The 20,238-nt window shown below is 40.4% G+C and overlaps 1 protein-coding gene across 1 annotated transcript in view; it reads right to left on the bottom strand.

Annotated features, from left to right (window-relative positions):
• Positions 1 to 2,604: 2,604 nt before the first annotated feature.
• SLC5A12 (solute carrier family 5 member 12) overlaps positions 2,605 to 20,238 on the bottom strand; it is an 89,607-nt gene continuing 71,973 nt past the window's right edge. The window contains exons 13-15 of the mRNA XM_082269829.1: positions 13,685 to 13,788; positions 10,403 to 10,533; positions 2,605 to 2,945 (exon numbers count right to left, since the gene is read on the bottom strand). Of these exons, the coding sequence (XP_082125955.1) occupies positions 2,784 to 2,945; positions 10,403 to 10,533; positions 13,685 to 13,788 (397 nt within the window). The 3' untranslated portion in view covers positions 2,605 to 2,783. The remainder of the gene's footprint in view (positions 2,946 to 10,402; positions 10,534 to 13,684; positions 13,789 to 20,238) is intronic.

Genomic DNA, 20,238 nt, shown 5'->3' with positions numbered 1-20,238 from the left:
CCAACCTCCGTGGTTCTGCTGAAGAAGATACCGGTTTGTGGGTGACAATGTCTGGCGGAGCTTCTCTCCTAGGTGCTGTGGCTGGCCTGGTTGCCCTATGTGTGGGTTCCCGATGCTTGGCAGGCCCGAGCAGGTCTTCCACCACAGTGTATCTTTCGACCAACTCTACCAGCTGGTCAGCGGTTGCAGGGTCGCCATGGCTTACCCAGCGCTGTAGGTCATCTGGTAGGGACCGCAGGTACCAGTCCATCACTACCCGTTCCACCATTTGCGGGCCTGTCAGCTTCTCTGGTTGCAGCCATTTTTTCACCAGCTGTACCAGTTCGTGCATCTGGGACCTGGGTGGCCGATTAGGTTTGTACCTCCAGCGGTGCACCCTCTGAGCCCGGACAGCTGTGGTCACCCCCAGGCGGGCCAAGATCTCTGCCTTCAGACGCTCATAGTCGCTGATGTGCTCAGTTGGAAGGTCAAAGTAGGCTTTTTGTGGGTCACCAGTAAGGAAAGGGGAGATAATGCCAGCCCATTGGTCACGGGGCCACCCCTCTCTCTCCGCTATCCTCTCAAAAGTTGTGAGAAAAGCCTCCACATCATCACTGGGGGTCAGTTTTTGCAAGTAATGGCTGGCTCTCACAGATACTGGGTTGCCATCGGCAATGACTGCTTGCTCTCGTCCCTGAGCCAAACGCTGTACTGCCTCCTGCAAGGCAGCCACCTGTGCTTGAGTGGACTCCTGCTGGGCAGTAAACTGAGCAGCTAGCAACCGTGTGCTTTCCTGTTGTGCCTTTACAGCCTGTGCCAGGGCTTGCTGCTGCTGAGCCATTGCTTCCTCATGGCGACGGTTTGCCTCTACTGAGGCTTGCTGCTGGGTCACAGTGGCTTGCACCAGTGCTTTAATAACCTCCTCCATGCCTGCTGTTTGCAGTGTCTGAGCTGTTTTCACCCAAGACATGCCATAGGTATACTGTCTCTTTAAATGTCAGTTTTTGGTTTTAAACGGCTTTTGCGGCTGCAAAATGCACTCTGCCCGCATCCTCCACCAGTTGTAAAGTTTGGGGGTTCTAGCTCCACCGGATTGAGTGCACAACCGTTTAAAACATAAACAAAAAGGCTTTATTTCAGCAAACTTAAACAGGCTTCCAGCAGTGCATAAATCAAACACAAAATAAAGTCCGCTTTCCTTCAGCACAAAGGAATAAAGCAAGAAAAAAAGGCACATACGGTTTTGTGGATGGGTCTTCACCCCAAGGTTTGTAACAGTCCTTAATTGACCTCTCAGCAGCTTCCAGCAAACTTGCAGCTCCTTCAGACAGGTGCAACCACCAAACTACTCCTCCCCCACACTCACCTATTGCTGCTTCCGGTCTCTTAAGGACTGCTTCTCATGGGTCTTAACCCTGTGTGTGCTGGAATCCCTTATGGTCAGGGGTGGGGGCTCTTTCCCACCCGAATATCACTACAGAACCCCCAAATTCCGGGTCCCAAATATCGCTCTATTCAACCCAGAGAGAACTGCGATTCAGTCCTCCTGATTTTAGCTATTTCCAGGAATTTCTCACCCGTCTTGGGTGACCCCCTGAACATTTCCCAACTTCCCTTAAAGAGACCACAACCCAAACACAGGAGATATATAGCGACTGTCCAGGACCCAACCTTGGCGTCCTGTACAGTACTTACTATATATTTTATGGAACATGACCATTGCTGTTTTTATTTTTTTTAACATTCAGCTTCCATCATAATAGAGTTCAGATTCGTTGAATCTGCCCCTAATCAAACCCAAAAATCAGGAACCCAGGTACCCAGGCTCATCACTACTATTGATTACAGTCCTATTTAGAGAAAAACAGTCTCTTCTGGGTTCTTCTACCCAAATGGTCCACAAATGCACAAGGCTATACCAAGCATTCTTTTAAAATAACTTTTATTTTGTACTCTTCCTAAATAATGTCTGAACATGAGTTATAATTTAGAAGCATTCATTGAAAAAAAAAACTTTTTGAATTTTTTCTATGTCTTATTTTTTACTTTACTGGCAATAAATGAAATCCATGCAGAAACAAATATATTGGCCATACACAATACTTTTTTTTCTAGCAATTTTTATTTGTTTTTAACCAGTTTTCGGCTGCAAAAATAACTGAGTGGATTACGGCAACCAACCAATAAAAAATATGTGAGAGTGATTTAAGTAGGTTGCCTCCATTCATTCAGCTGGTTATTGCAAATGATAAGACGTTGCCATGTACATGGCCAGCTTTACTGGCATGCCGTAGATGTATTGCTAGTCCGGAGTATGGGTTGTGTTCAGAGCAATGTGAGATCATCATAACCAGGGAGAAAAAAAAAAACAATGGCGCAAGTGTTGATTTGGAGTGGGGGGGGGGGGCCTTTGAATATTTGAGGCCTGGCTTGTGCACCCTTGGAGGAATTTGTATGTGCATATGAATTACATGAAAATTGTATTATTTTTGGGTTCAATTGCATTTTTGTCACAATCTAAAGGGGCCTTTTGTCTCGTTCTTTGTCTCATTCTTAGTAACATTATGTATTTCTAAATTTCAGGCCTTCAACTATTATTTTGCTGTTGTAAATTACATAAAATATAGGATGAATAAAAATAAAAAAAATGGATAAATACTATACAGTTGCTGTCGTCTTTAGCAGCACTTTCAGTGTATAACCAATGATGAATATTCAGCAGAGAAACATTTGAATGTAATGAGGATCTTATGGATGTTACACACATCCCAGTGCTGCAGTAAACATAATGGACATTGTGCTATTTACATACGACATTCTTTATCTACACTCATGTTTGTATATGATTTTTCTTCTTCGTTATAACCAGGTGGAGGTTTTCGGACGGAGTCATTGTCATACGCTTGTTCTTCTGGTTTGTCTGTCACTGGCATCATTGAAATATCTTTTTTCAAACCATTATGATCCTATAAAAAAAAACAGATATGTGAGAATGTATTTGCAGACATTAGTAAGAGGGCGTTTGAGTCATGACAAGTTTTTGAATGATGGGAAAGGGAAGCCCTTAATGTGGTAATAAACATTTCCTGACATGTCACTCTGGCATTGAAAGAGGGCACGCTGTGGTCACTGTGGCATTGAAAGGGGGCATGCTGTGGTCATATATATATATAAATAAAACAATAAATATTGTATTGTTTTTTTTGTGCACTACAAATACAACAATAGTATTTTTAAAGAAAAAAAAATCCTTTTTTTTTACTCGATCAGTCCTTGACCTTCAATCGAAGGATTTTGATGATATAATTTCAGCCTATGATAGGAATCCTGTGCTCAGTAAAGTGGTAAAACTATCCTAATTCTGGAAGCAAAACCATGTATCCCCTCTCAACTGAAAGGTCAACAGTTATAAAAGTATAACTAAAGGCAAAACTTGTTTTGGGTGGGGGGAGAGGGGTTAGAACACTTTTTTTTTTTTTTTTTATTGCTGTCTGTGCCCCCGTTAGAGAGATTCACCCTCTCTGTTTGTCCCGTTTACCATTATCATTGAACGTGAAAGTGAAACAAAATCACAAATTTTAAGTTGTCCCCAATAAAGTAATAGAAGGGAAGTCTTCCAATGGGGACACTAATTCTGATGACCTGGGGGACCCTCAAGGGATTTCTCTAATCACTTCCTGACCGTCCCATAGCAGATTTACTGCTACAGGGCGGCCGCACTGCTCAGAACCATGTATATATACGTAATTCTGCATCTATGGGTTTTGGGCGCAAGTGGGCGCTGCTGGCGGCTCCCTCCTGCTGTAATTTTACACAGCGGAAGCTGTTTAGCAGGTCAGGTGGACCTGATGCCCGCCGGCACCTGCTGATTGTTAGGTACACTGACAGAATGACAGTCTGACTATGTAAACAAGGCAGATTGTCATTCCGTCAGTACAGAAGAATTTGATCCTGTGTTTCTGTAAAGCAGAAACACCAATCCATGCCTTCTACTAGCACCTCCCCCACTACAATGAAACATTAGCTAGGCACACAGTTCACCCTTTAATTGCCCCTGATAACTTTTTCTCTGCAAGTGTCATTATTACAGTGACAGGGCATATTTTTAGCACTGATCACTGTATTAATGTCACTGGTCCCCAAAAAAGTGTCAGAACTGTCAGATGTCCGATTTGTCCGCCGCAATATCGCAGCCCCGCTATAAGTCGCTGATCGCATTACTAGTAAAAATAAATAAAAATATTCCATAGTGTCTAGACGCCATAACTTTTGTGCAAACCAATCAATATACACTTTACTGGGATTTCTTTTTAACCAAAAATATGTAGCAGAATACATATTGGCCTAAATTGATGATTTTTTACATTTTTTTTATTGGATGTGCTTTAGAGCAGAAAGTAAAAATATTGTTTTGTGTTTTTTTATTTTTCAAAATTGTCAGTGGTTCTTTGTTTCTAGCGCAAAAAATAGGAAATGCAGAGGTGATCCAATACCACCAAAAGATTGATGAAGAAATTTGTTTTTTTACATTTCTCTTATTGGATGTGTTTTAAAGCAGAAAGTAAAAAATACTGCTTTTTTTTTTTTTTTTTTGCAAAATTGTCAGTTGTTCTTTGTAGCGCAAACAATAAAAAACACAGAGTTGATCAAATACCACCAAAATAAAGCTCTGTTTGTGGGAAAAAAGGACATAAATTTTGTTTGGGTACAGCGTTCCACACCCATGCAATTGTCAGTTAAAGTAATGCAGTGCCGACACAGATGGCAAAAAAAAAAAACCTGGCGGGGGTTATAACCCTCCCTTACTCTATCCAAAATGAAAAAAAAAAAGGTTTTACCTATAGTGCTACTTTAAGCCAAAAATTAGAAAACAGGTGCTGTGCTACCCATAGACCAACAGAATAAACAAGTGTGCCACATTAATAAACCCTACAACAATAAAAATCTATGGGTGCTTCTAACTATATATCATGACAATGTGAATAAATGCAATACAAATATAAACAAAAACGTATCCTCAAGCAGTGTCTGTTTGTGTGCAAAATGTCGTTCAAACACGGCAGGGATCCCCCCTTTCACCGTTGATATTCTCCTTGGCTATAGAGCCTCTTGCATCCCTCATCAGATCCCACCCTCAAATACATGGCGTTAAAGCTTGAGAACAGACGCATAAAATCGGGCTATTCGCGGACAATGTAATCCTCACCATCTCTGACCCTCAGGTGTCTCCCGAAGTTGTGAACTTAGTCCTGGAGAGGTTTAGTGAACTATCCTATTACAAACTTAATATAACTAAATCATCCGCCCTACCTATAGGAGTAGCTAAGAAAGCCCTAAAGACCCTAAAACAGCTCTTTTTCACACAGTCCCTATATGAGTCCCTAGCAGATTATTCAATTCAGTGGATGCGGCTGTGAGACGCTTCATCTGGTAAGAGGGAAAATGCTGCATAGCTTACACTTCTCTGAGTAAACCTAAATCTAAAGGTGGCATAGGACTACAAATAATCCGCAATTACTACTGTAGCACTGCCTCCTAGAGGACTGCTGATGAATGACACTTTTGGATTCCCCTAGGTTACCCGTAGCAACTGCTTGCAGAAATCTTAATACTTTAAGTTCTTGGCTCAGTCAATGATCAGTCCAGTGGTTGTTGTTTTTGTTGTTTTATTTATATTGGGATAGGAGAAGGGATGAGTGGGATACTCCAAATGTTAACTATTCACACTTCAGAGGACTTCTAACTTGAGAATGCGACAAGGCCGCTACTTCATCCTGCCACTTGAATGAAGGTAACATGAGTGTTCCTATTTCTATTTCTCTTCAGGGTACCCCCTTTCTCTGTGCTAGCTGATACCCGTACACTGACTCTACACTCCGGAATAGTCCCCTTTCTGGGCAGACCCCTGGGCAAGATCATCTGTACTCATGATACTGTTTTTCTAGAGTCTCGCAGTGCCCCAACTCCTCCAGTGTCATTGGTTAGGTTTCCTCCAGCATCCTATTTACCTTCCTATTGGATCAGCTGGGGACACTCCCTAAGACCAGATGAATCGCACACACTGGGCACACTAAGCAGACCTGACTCACAGATCCTGTTCTCTGTTAAGCAGAGAACAATATAGATTTTGCCTGCTGCTCCTCTGATAGGCAGACTGAGCCAAAACTATACTCTCTACCTAGCACCTGACTAGGAGGGTGCTACACTACTACTCCGCTTTACTAGACCAACTCAAAGCCTGGTTTTCCCCATTGGACAAGCAATGGGTAAATTATAGAATGATCAACTCTCCAAAATCATGATCTACAATCATTGCTGATGGCAAGTACAATTGTCACCCCTTGCTCCAATATTGCTTTCCCGTCCATGTCAGCTGCCCTGGAGGCATGGAACTTTATGCTGAGCCAATCTAATAATAAACACACCTTAGACATATCTTTAAAAACGTATAAACATATTATACCCTCACTTAAGTTATCACAGTGGTAGAGGCAGGGAATAGCCACCTTTAAAGACCTAAAAGAGCAGACTAAGAACTACCAAGGATGTTCATACTTGAGAATATGCAACTTTCATTGCATACATCCCACCACGAATATAAATATAGAGGCCAAATTGTGGCAATATCTCATTTAGGAAAGCCCTAACAAAGGAGGTATATCTTGATTTTACGAATACCTTCACAGATCAAACCCTTTTACAAAATCTATGCAAATGCTTAGATGGGGAAAAATAACTTTCTAGAACCTTCTCTGTACAAGAATGGCAACAGGCACTAACAAATAATAAAAGTGCATCACATTGTGTAAATCATTGGGAGAGCGCATTAAAAATCCTACATAGAAGTTACCTTACACCATACATATTGTCTAGATAGCACCCTGACGCGTCACCTTTGTGCTGGCGTCATTGCGGTAGTGTGGGAGACTTGTTCCATATACTCTGGAACTGTAAATCCCTCAAGAGCTTTAGGAAATCAGTTTTCACTCTAATCTCACACATTACTGGAATACTTACTACTCCGACACAACATATGGCCTTACTAGGACTAACAATAAACTCTTTCCCTACACAATTTAGAACTATAATATCTGCCAGTGGCGGCCGGCCGATAGGGGCACAGGGGCGCCGCCCCCCCCCCCCCCCCCAAAAAAAAAGAGAAAAAGAAGATTGAAAAAAAAAGATTGAAAAATTATTTTTTTTTTTTTTAGCCCACTAGGGGTGCTGGACTCATTGGTGGCTATGGGGGGGGGGGGGGTTTCCACCCAGCAGAGGTGCTGATTGGCTGTCTTCTGGGGGGTCACCTGGGCGCAGAGCACTGCGCTCCCACACTCCCCCTTTTGTGATGTCCTGGATCATGATTGGTCCAGACTCCAGCCTGGACCAATCATGATTCAGGACATCCCTGCTGACCTCGTTGGGGGTGGTGCCGGTGCGTGCATCAGTCACTCACCGTCACCGCCCGGTCACCTTCCCGCCGCCGCAGAAGAGGAAGGAGTCTCGAGGAGGGGAGAAGCTGCCGCCGGAACTGAAGAAGAAGCCGCCGCCGGGACTGAAGAAGAAGCCGCCGCTGCTGGGACTGAAGAGGAGCCGCCGCCAGGTAAGTGCATTGGTCTCAGGGGAACCCACACTGCATTGAAGGGAGCACGCACGCTGGTCTCTGCATTGATTGGGGGGCATGCTGTGGCATTCTGCATTGATTGGGGGCATGCTGTGGCATTCTGCATTGATTGGGGGCATGCTGTGGCATTCTGCATTGATGGGGGCATGCTGTGGCACTCTGCATTGATGGGGGCATGCTGTGGCACTCTTCATTGTTTTGAGCACCAGCCGCCACTGAATAGCTCACATCCTTATTGCAGCAAGACTTACTATCACCTCCGTGTGGAAGTCCCCCTAAAGCATTAAACATTTCAGAAGTCATTAGAAGGTTTAATTCCCATTATATTTATGAGAAATTTCTAGCTACTAACAACCAAGGTTTGAAAACTTTTCACAGTAAATGGAAATTATGGAATGAGATATTTCAACTATCAGAAATCTGAAAGCATGATTCTCATACGGTTCTGACATCCCAGATATAATGATGTAACTGCAGACAGTACAGTTTATTTTTCTCTTATTTTCTGTTTCTACTTTTACTTTATTTTCTTCTTATGTTTCCCTTTTACTCTCTACCTATGTTTAAAACTCAGTTAATCTCCTAAAAATTCCTTCTGCTCCACTTAGTCACTGAATCCCATTTTAAATAACAGACATCAACTTGATGTCTTGCACTATCCACAAAACATCCAGACTATATCAGCAAATTAGATGTGTTCAGTATTCAACGGTGGATGGAGCATTATTCTGAAACAACATATATCTCTATACCTCTATACATATACCTGTTTTGTATCTATGTTGTTATAGAGGTTCCTGTGTGCACCTCTTATGAAAAAGATGACAGTATTTATCTGTACTTTACTGAAAAACCTTAATAAAAACTATTTGAAAGAAAATGTCTTTCAAAAACCATACTCTTACCCAAATGATGTACTCACCAGATTTCATTTAAGGATCATAGATTTCTGGTAAGTGGATAGTTTGGGTGAGAGCACTTTGGAGCATGAAGTGGTCTGGAAATTATGTTTTGTAGTCCATATGGGTCAGAAAGTTTTCGGTTAAAGAGCAATAAGGAAAAGAAGACCAAGGACTTTTTTGATTCGCAACACTTTTTGAAAAGCGCGGTCTTGGAAAGACTTTTTGCACAAAAACAGATCTGTTTGAAAATGTGTTTTTTTTTTTATTTGAGAATAGGTTTGTTTATATTTCTGTTGTATTTATTCACATTGTCACATTCAATTGTTACAAACCACCCACCACATATATTTATTGTTTTGTGATTTATTTTTGAGGCACGCCTGTTTATTATGTTGGTCTATATGGGTAGCGCAGCACCTGTTTTCTCATTTTTGATCATCTCAGCCTAAACCAGTGGTCTTCCACTGTGGCCTGGGGACCGGATGTGGCCCTTTCCTTGCCTTTATCTATTTCATCCACTGATACTAACAATGAGGCATAATTCCCCCCACTGACACCAAGGATGGGGCACGATTTCTCCCAATTACACCAACAATGGGGCCCAATGATATCAAGGATTGGGCACAATTCCTCCCACTGACACCAACAATGGGACACAATTCCTCCCACTGACACTGACAATGGGGCACAATTTCTCCCACTGACAGTAACAATGGGGCACAATTCCTCCTACTGATATCAACGATGGGGCATTGTTTTTCCCAACTTCCTACTCCAAATAGCCACAGTTCACCCCCCCCCCCCCCCAAAGTTTGAAGGACAGTAAACTGGCCCTTTGTTTAGAAAGTTTGGAGATCCCTGGCCTAAACAGTATTCTGCAGGCAGTAGGCAGCATTTTCTTAGTCTCAGCTTTCACAGTGATCAGATTGACTTTGCAGTAATGCACAGTGAGAGTCTGAGGGAGGGATGATCGATGTCATATAGAATATTAATACAGCCAAAAACTGCAGGGGCACCTGGATTTACATGATTTTGTCTATGAACCAGCATCTCAGTCAAAGAAATAGATGATGTTAGAGCCATTCAAAATTATGTGTATATGGCGAGGTTACGTGAAAGTAAATATCTACAAAGTGAGGGAAACCCCCTGTCAGACAGTTTTCCCTGGAATAAGTGTCCCCATTGGACGATTTCCTCTCTATTTAAAATGTTTAATTTTATATCACTTTCAGTCCAGCGACAATGGTCTCCAGGAAAAATAGAGATAGCAAATCTCACTAGCAAGAACGGTAAAAACTGTAAAGGAGGATCTAACCATTCTCTACTCTATCCAAAAACAAAACGAAAAGCTGGGTCTTCAGATAAAGTTTAGGCAAGGAGTCCCTCAGACTCGGCTAGTGGGGTAAACTTTGTGAGCCTTCATGGTTTGAAAAAAACAAATCTATTGGTTGTTTGCACGTAGCAACCCCCCCCCCATCATGCACGTAGCATTGAGGAAAACTGTGGGCAGATACTTTTAGATGCCATGGAGATAAAGAATACAACATTGGAGAATGCCATTGCGAGGAAGACAGAGCCAAAAGCAAAGACGAAGATGGCTGAGAAGCTGTTTGACTAACATGATGATTTGATCATTTTGTTCTTTTGTAAAAAAAAAAATAAGGAGTGTAAATGGTACAATCAAAGAGTAAAACACTGGGGAGAAGCAATATGAAACACAGATAAGAAGCAGTAAATTACAAAATATGCCAGATGAAAATATAGTGGGGCTCTATAGGAAAGCAGCAAACAGGTGTCCACTCAGGGAAAAGAATAAGCCAAAGTCAGAATATTAGAAAGCCCTGGCCTGAACATGTGAACCTTTTATAAAACCTGGTGTGTCTATTAGGTAAACACTTACCAGCTCTTCATCAATTTCATCATGGGGAACTCCACACCAACACTTTTTCTTGTACTTCTCTGACCAGAAGCAGACCAGATTACAGACTGGTCTTATCAGCAGTGGCCTAATATTCTTTCCACGTTGGGGACCTTTACAAGATTTAAACATATATATTTTATTTCTGTTTATTTATAAGCAACTCACATATTTATTCCCATGTTATTATATAGAGTACATTGCATCATTATTTGCGCCTCTGTCATTTATAAAATATCTAACACAGTTATGCACTCTTGAGGGCAGTTGTATTAAACTCAGATGAAACAGGATGCCAAATTGAGAGGACAAAATTTATTTTAGGTACTTATATAGCACTGTCAGTTTAAGTGGCACTTTACATATGCATTATACATTCACATCAGTTCCCTGACTTCAAGGAGCTTGTAATCTAAGGTCCATAACATTCATGCGTACATATACATGGGCCAATTTAGACAGGATCCAATTAACTTACCAGCATGTCTTTGGAGGAAACCTACGCAGGCACAGGGAAAACATGAAAACTGCAGGCAGGTAGTACCATGGTTGGGACTCAAGCCCACAACCTTAGTGCCAGGCGGAAGTGCTAACCCCTTAGTCAGTGTGATGCCCCTACTTAATTCCAGAAAAAGACTGTCACTTTACGTAATAGAAAGATTGCTGCTTACAATATTGATTCCCATAAAAAGGTGCCATAAACATTTGGTAAAGTAATTAGCTGCAAAATTATGTAAGGAAATGTAACATGTCAACTGGACCTCCGTTTTGAGAAATGACTACATACATTTAAGTGATTGTAAAGGCTAATTTTTTAAAAAATAAAAAATATGTTTCACTTACCTGCTCTGTGAAATGGTATTGCACAGAGCAGAACCGATCCTCCTTTTCTGGGGTATCCCGCCAGCACTCCTGGCCCCTCCCCACCCGCCGAGTGTCCACCAGAGCTAGATGCTTGCTATAAGGGCACTTGTGTGGGGGCACTTGTAGCCTGAGCCCCCTCACTGGCTTCTGATCGCAAATAGAGATCGGGAGCTTTCCGTTAGCTGCCAGTAACTGTGCTGGGAGCATGCAGGGTGCACGCTCTCGGCACAGCTCTATTTACATTCAGGTACGCCTATATGTAGCCACTCGGCATAAGGGCACACATGCCTAGAGGCCACATATATGTGTTCGGCTTGCATGAAGAGGTTAATACTATGTATTGTCCCCTTTAGCATCAATGACAGCGTGCAGTCTTTTGTAATAGTTGTCTATGAGGCCCTATATTCTTGCAGGTAGTATAGCTGCCCATTCGTTTTGGAAAAATGCCTCCAGGTCATGCAAAGTCTTTGGTCATCTTGCATGACATGCATGTTTGAAATCTCCCCAGAGTGTCTCGATGATATTAAGGTCAGGAGACTGTGATGACCACTCCAAAACCTTCACCTTTTTTCTGCTGTAACCACTGGAGGGTCAACTTGGCCTAAGGGTCATTTTAGTGCTGAAAAGTCCAAGAGCATCCCATGTGCAGCTTTCGTGCAGAAGAATGAAAATTGTCTGCCACAATTTTCTGATAGCATGCTGCATTCATCTTGCCATCAATTTTCACAAGATTCCCTATTGCCTTTAGAGTTCACCCCTCCCCCCCAACAAAAAAAAAACATCAGTGAGCCACCACTATGCTTCACAGTGGGGATGGTATTCATGTTGCTGTTGGCCCCTCTCCAAACATAGCTTTTATGGTTGTGACCAGTAGTGTGAGACGTGTCAAGATGTTGCCGGGTATATTGTAACCGGGCTTTTGTGACATTGGCGCAGTAAAGGCTTCTTTCTGGCAACTCAACAATGCAGCTCATTTTTGTTCAAGTATCATCATACTGTGGTTCTTGAAACAAACACACCGTATTTACCTGTGGATTTTTCTTAAGTGAATAAACTGTACTGCCTGGCATATTCAAGACTTTGGATATCATTTTAAATCCTTTTCCATCTTTATAAAATGTCATTACCTTGTTATGCAGGTCTTTTGACAGTTCTTTTCTGTTCCCCATGGCTCAGTATCTAGCCTGCTCAAGGCATTCACATGAGAGCTAACAAACTCATTGACTATTTATACACAGACACTAATTGTGATTTAAAAGGCCACAGATGTGGGAAATTGCCATTTTAAACTGTGTGTCACCTTGTGTGTCTGTACCAGGGCCAAATATTCCAGGGGATAGAGACTTTTCATCAGGGCCATTTGGGTGATTTCTGTTATCATTATGATTTAAAAAGATTTAAAAAGAAGCCAAATAACTATGTGATAATAAAGGGCTTCATATGATCACTATCCTTACATAAAAGATTTTATGGCATGATCAGTCATATTTTCAATATCAATGGCAAATTCCGTGATTTCTGCCAGCGTATGCAAACTTTTGAGCACAACTGTATATGATGCTCAACCTATGATTTATATTTTGAGTTATGTATATTATATGTTGGTCACTACATCTATTGCTTTTTTTCCTGTACCATCTACAATACTCTTCCTCTGAAAATCATACCAGCAAAACGCATCAAGAGATTGCAACCCCTCCGCATTTTTATTGTGTATTAACATATCATAGTACACATTTTGATTTATATGGGAAAGTAGGTAGTTATTTAATCCAAGCCCATAGATATCGGTGTTATTGAAGGTTATATTACTGTATAACTGTAGATGAAGATAACACTGCAATTAGGAGGTTACACTCTGTTGATGTAGTGATTTGAATTTATGATTTATGTTGATTTTTTGTGTATGCTGCTTTTTTTTCCAAAATATTTTAATTGGGTATCAAATGTATAACATACAGCATATATATATATATATATATATATATATATATATATATATATATATATATATATATCTATATTATTTTTAATAGACCTGTAGCCTATGCTTTGGAGTGGCTGTGTTAGTCAGTATACTAATAAATGTTGTTTTTATAAATGTTTGAGCGTCAATTCTTGGATGAGAAGGCACCTTAAAAATCCCTCCACTCCTTTGTGACCACCTTTATTGGATGGCCACTGCTTTTCTTTTTTTTATAAATGGTACTTGGAAAACCCCTACTGGGTCATAAAAGCAGACTTTTTTCCGTGCTGCGGAAGAGACATGGCTCTGTTGATTTAATTCTTTCAGATAATATCGAGTAAAAATCTTTTTTACTGTACCTCTAAAATTCAACTACCATTAGGGGGGTTTACAGAGTTCTTCTCTAATAAAATATGAGCAGAAAGAATTCTTACCTGTTATAAAACTGATCAATAATCCCACAATGAGGCAGCTTATATAGCCAACAGCGCTATAGTAGAGGTAAGATATACCATACCAGTTATCTGCCAAGATAGACCTATAAAGAAAGAAAAATGTAATTGCTAACATGAAAGGAGTTTCCATATTCTGCATTGCCTATCCAATTTCAAAGGCATCTTGGTAGCCTTACCAAAGCATTACTAATGCAATTTTTTTAAATGTGTAAACACAAACAAATGAGCATTGTGTAATTTACCACGCTAACATGCAATATTGTATAAGATGACTCAATCAACCACTTGCCGACCGCTGCAGGACTATCTACGTCGGCGGTCAGCCCCTCACAGGCAAAGTGACGTAGGGCTACGTCGCTAGCCTGTGAGGATCTAGGGAGCTAGCGCGCGCCACCGGAGGCACGCTCCCGCGTGGTCACGGACCCCCCCGCGCGTGTGACCGGCAGACCCGATGTCCGCCGGTCACTCTGCGATCGGCGGGGGGAGAGGGAGAAAGTCAGGCGGCTTGTGTAAACAAGCTGCCTGTCATTCTCCCCGGTGTATGAATGATGATCATACGGTTCTACTATGTAGAACCATTGATCACTGTTCATACATCTCAAGCCACAGCCAATCACAGTTAGAATCACACCCCTAGGGACACACATAGCCCCTCCCTCTCAAAAAAGTTAACCCCTTCACTGCCAGTGTATTTTTACAGTAACAGTGCATATGTATAGCACTGATTACTGTAGAAATGTCACTGGTAACCCCAAAAGTGTCAAAAATGTCAGTCAAGGGTCTGATCTGTCCGCCGAAATGTCGCAGTACCGCAAAAAAAATCGCAGATCGCCGCCATTACGCGTTAAAAAAAAACAACAAAAATGTCAAAAACTTTTGTGCAAACCAATCAAAATACGCTTTTTGCGATTTTTTTTTACCAAACATAGGTAGCATCAAACAAATTGGCTGAAAATGTTAAAACATTTTGATTTTTACATTTTTTTGGGGGGGAATTTCATATAAAAAAATGTGAAAAATATTGCTATTTTTGCAAAATTTACGCTCTTTTTTTGTTTATAGCGCATGATCAAAAAATCGCACAGGTGATCAAATACCACCAAAAGAAAGCTCTGTTTGTGGGAAAAAAAGGACGCCAAATTCGTTTAGATACAGCGTCGCACGACCGCGCAATGTCCCGTTAAATTCACGCAGTGCTGAATCGCAAAATACCCCCTGGTCAGGAAGGGGGTAAAATCTTCCAGGGCTTAAGTGGTTAAAATTAAATATAACATAAAATATAAAACAAACACATGTACATATATAAGTGAAAAAAAGTGCAGATTAGGTCCTCCAAAACACTACAGTGACATTTTTCAGAAAGGGAGTGTTCAATCCACTTTTTAATCACCACGTGAGTCTTCACCAACCACAAGAAATGGACTTTTATCAGAACATGAGGACTCCACTACAGAGTCAAATCAGCATAAATATGACAATCCCATTAAGCAAAGAGCCAGTTCATATTGTTTGGCTGGAGTTCAGCAATATATCTTGAGAATCCAGTCAATGGTAACATCAATGGTGACCATACATGCACAAAATTCCACATAAAATCAAATTGGAAGAATCCACATAGTGTAAAACTGTCTAAAAGGTTTTATTGCACTTCAAAGTATGAATACTACTCACGTGAATACAAACAATATGCGCTTTGTATGAATAACAATCCTAAGATGGATGATAGAGGTTCCAAACAATGCTTCACAAAAACTACCAGTCCAAGTAGGCGTGGCTATTTCTTGCGAGCAGCTGCGAGCCAGGCCTTCTCCTCCACCTCAGTGCCTAACCTCACAAATGCGCTTCAGGAAGAATAGTCAAACATTCTCATAGACACACTCCTAAACCTTGTGGAGAGCCTTCTCAGAAGAGCTGAAGCTGTTATGGCGGCAAAGGGTGGGCCAACTCAATATTGACCCTATGGACTAAGACTGGGATCTGGGATGCCATTAAAGTTCATGTGCATGTAAAGGCAGATGTACCAATACTTTTGATAATATAGTGTGTGTGTATATATATATATACAGTATAAATATATATATATATATATATATATATATATATATATATATATATATATATATATATATATATATATGTGTGTGTGTAGGTATAGATTATAATAATAATATAGTGTGTGTGTGTAGATATATATATATATATATATATATATATATATATAGGTAGAGAGAGATAGATAGATAGACAGACAGATATCTATATCTATATATATATATGTATATATATATATATATATATATATATATATATATATATATATATATATATATATATATATATGTATATATGTATATATATAGATATATATATATATATATACAGGTGAGATGAACAGCACTCAGATGTCTTCCCTGTACATCCAATCAGGCCCTTCCACAAGCCACATATAAAGAAATAAGTCCGGGATTGCTGCACTTAAAATTTATTGAAAAATTCAAGAAAAAAATTCTACAAATATACAAATACATTTTTCAATACATTTTAAGTGCAGCAATCCCAAACTTATTTTTATATAAATATATTTAAATATTATAAATATATAGTTTTGGGGTTTTACATCATTTTTAAAATTCAGATTTTTAGATGTATGTGATAAATGTCAGAGTTGGCCTGGTTTGACATAGTTAAACAGGGGATCCGCATCCGGTTATTAATAATATTATACAGGATTTGTATAGCGCCAACAGTTTGTGCAGCAATTTACAACATGAGGGCAGACAGTACAGTTACAATACAATTCATCACGGGAGGAATTAGAGGGCCTGTTTTTTACCTTAAAATAAATATGTACTTTAAAAAATTCCAGTACATATCTCCCAACTTTCCAACATAAGAAACAGGGACATCTTATAGCACAAATGACACACCCCTGCCACACCACCAATTATGCAGAAGCATTAATATGCACAAAATGTACAAAAAGTGACTGGTTAAACCCACAAGCTTTTTTTTTACTTTTACTTTTTTATTTGTTTATCCTAAATAACAAATGCAATAATTTAGGGATTGGTTTAGTGAGCTCTAACACGATTTTTAGTTAAATAATTATTAATGATTAAATGTTTAAAGAGGTCTATACATCCGACACAAATGAGGGACACTTGAAGAAGATTAAGCCACAGAGGAATTTGGTTCCATAAGAGGGACAGTCCCTTTGAGGCCTCGTGCACACTGAGCTCCTCTGAACCCCTTTTCTTCTGACAGAAGAAAAACTGCTGAAAAAACACATTATTGCACATGCGTTTATGCACATTCAGATGCATGTATGCGTATTCATGGGTATGCGCATTAATACATTGTCCAGAATATGAATGTAATCTGGCCATTAGAATGCATTAACGTACAACCGCACATGAACACATTGAGACCCCGTTCACATTAGGTCGCTCCGACTTCGGGGGCAACCTGTGAAGTCGCGTGCACCGCAATTTCAGCACGACTTGCAGGGACTTCATATAATTGAAGTCAATGCAAGTCGCCTCCAGGTCGCCCCGAAGTAGTACAGGACCCTTATTCTAAGTAGGAGCGACTTGTGTCGCTCCTATTAGAACGGGTCCTGTACTACTCAATGGACCCGACGGTGCGCGACTTGCCAGGCTGACCAAGTCGTCTGGCAAGTCGTAATAGTGTGAACCGGCTCTAAGTGTTTTTATGTTCATTTATGTGCGTTCCATGTCTTTTCTGCCCAAACCCTCCTTTTTCCGAACGTGCTGGTGAGGTTTTTTTTTATTCTACTTCTAAACACTGCTTTTCAAATATACCAGTGTAAGTGCCTATGTATGCAGTGTGAGGGCACATAGGCTAACATAGAGGTGCTTTTACAGGCAGAAAAATAAAACACCAAATGCCTGTAAAAGCTGTGTTTTTTTTTTTTTTTTAAGCCCATTCTGCTTGAGGCTTAACTGATCGACAGTTGTGTTATGCAGTTGGGCAGCCGATCCAGCTGGTAATCGCCAAGCACCAGGCTGTCATTAGATGGCTCGGTACACAGAGACAGTGTAGCGACCCAAGCCAAGGAGCTGGGTACCATGTGATTGCTGTGATTGGTTTTGTATTGTTTGGAGTGTTGTCTCCTCCTTTTACCCTTTCAACATTGAAAGTATGTAGCCAGTACATTAACCCTTTCACCTAATCCTTCATCTTTGTATGGCCTGTACATTTAATGTATTTAGTCCACCCTTACCAAGCTCTGTAATTGCCCCCTTAATAACAGCATATTTCTTCATTTCCAAAAACTGTGGCAAAAGAAAAGATCACTGGGGTGTCTATTTTTCAAGAGGTGCGTAATTGGGATGTTTTCGTTCTCTCCGGGCATTTTTATCTAATTTTTATCTAATATTTAACAGAAAGTAAGGGAATTTATTTTCAAAATTGTTGGTATTTATTCATTTTTTATATTTAAAAATATTAAAAAAACAACAGCTATTAAAGTATAAGGGCTCCTTCAAAAGTGTGTCAGAGACGGATGCACCTTTAAAAAGTGATGCATGATCAGATTGATTTTCAGAGGTGTTTGACAAGCAGTGAGGAGGCAATATGCCTGATTTAACCCTATAATTACTGTACTACTGTTCTGATATTGCATGCTTTACACATGGTTGGGGCACAATTACATAGAACCGCATTAGTCGCGTTCAGCGACTGCACCGCCTATTGAAAGAGACCTGCTATTTAAGTTTTGCAGTGGCCACAAAGCACAACACGTGTAAAGAAACTTCACAAGTGAATGTGCCCTAAAGGCAAAATCTTTTTTTTCTGTTTTGGATAGAGTAGAGAGGGATTAGAAAACGTAGTAGGTTTCTGTTTCTGTCTGTGCCCCTGTTAGGGAGATTCACCCACTCTATTTGTCCTGTTTACTATTTAATAGAAAGTGAAAGTGCAAGAAAAATCACACATTTGTGGTTGTCCCTAGAAAAGTAATAGAGGGGAAATCTTCCAATGGTGGACACATTCTGCTGACCCTCCACTTTTGAGGGATTTCCTCTCCCTTCCTCTTTTGGCTATGGGATAGGAAGTGAAAAGAAATCGCCCCAATAGGACACAGATGTCTAAAAAAACTGACAGGGGGCATACCCTCACTCTATCCAAAATAAAAAATCTGTTTAGTTCTATTTTAAATACAAGTAAAAGCATGCCTATCTCAAAAAATGATATCAAATTTATTTGGGTACACTGTTGCATGGTAAATGTGACAGACCCAACCAGAACAGGAGCTTTTGAAGCGGTCTGCAGGCTAGTCTCTTGCTTACTGACTATGGACCCTGGCATTTGAGATGGCTCTTTTCTTTGGGAGGTGTGTGCCTTGGGGACCTTTGGAGTAGTTTACTTCGGATTCAAGTCCATGTTTCCCCTAAACACACAGACTCTGAGAACTGGAGGACCCGGGTAAAGATTTTGGGCAGCCCAAACTAGCTTCAACGGCTGCCTCAACCACCTCTTAGACTGACAGGGCTGGGCTCCCAGCAGCTCTCTTCTCTGTGCTCAGGCTGCTTAGCTGATGGTTAATTGTCAGCACTCACAACACTTATCTATTCATCAGTCCTGCCTACAGCCATCCCCTTCTGGCTATTTAGGCTGCCTTGTTCATTCCTTTCCTGCCTTCACCTTGTCAACATATCTGGAGTTTCTCTACTGTGTTCCTGTGAAAGACTTTGCTTGGCTGACGTCCCTTCTGGTTCCAGATCCTGTTCCTCTGACTATGCTAATTTTCTGATCACTGGCTAGTAGGGATGATTGAACTTTTGAAAAGTTTGGTTCGGCCAGAACATCCGAACTTCCCGAAAGTTCGGCCCGGATTTCAGAACCCCATTGAAATCAATGGGACCCGAACTTCGGTAATCAAAAAACACCATTTTTAAGCCCTAAAACCCAATAAATGCCCCTAAAAAGTCCCTAGGGTTCTGGGTCATGCCCCATTAACTATTAATCACACAAAAAAAAGTTCTTAAAAATTGTCATTTTTGATAAAAAAGCCAATTATTGAAAAAAAAAAAAAAAAGAGAGAGAGATTTTTTGATTTTGATTTAGTATCTGGTGGGTCTAAAAAGTGTACATGTGAAGTTTCAGCTTTTTTTTTGGCATTTTTTGGGGTTCTTTTGAGGCAGGCAAAACATCTGAACTTGTGTATAGTGGTATATATACACACATAATTATATGTATATAGACACCTAGCCATATATAGGTGTGATAGTAGCAGAAATATATTACTGTAAATGATTTCATTAGCGCAAGCATATATTTCTGCTACTATCACACCTATATATGTCTATGTGTGTATATAAATATATGTATGTGTGTATATACACCACTATACACAAGTTCAGATGTTTTGCCTGCCTCCAAAACCCCCCAAAAAATGCCAGCAAAAACACACCTGGGCATTTTTTTTTTGACGCTAGCGTTTTTTTGGCATTTTTTTGGGTTCTTTTGAGGCAGGCAAAACATCTGAACTTGTGTATAGTGGTATATATACA

The sequence above is a fragment of the Pelophylax lessonae genome, assembly GCF_965119305.1.
Source record: "Pelophylax lessonae genome assembly, chromosome: 10".
NCBI lineage: Eukaryota > Metazoa > Chordata > Amphibia > Anura > Ranidae > Pelophylax > Pelophylax lessonae.
Note: the sequence above shows the minus strand (reverse complement) of the source record. Positions and strands in the feature narration are given on the sequence as shown.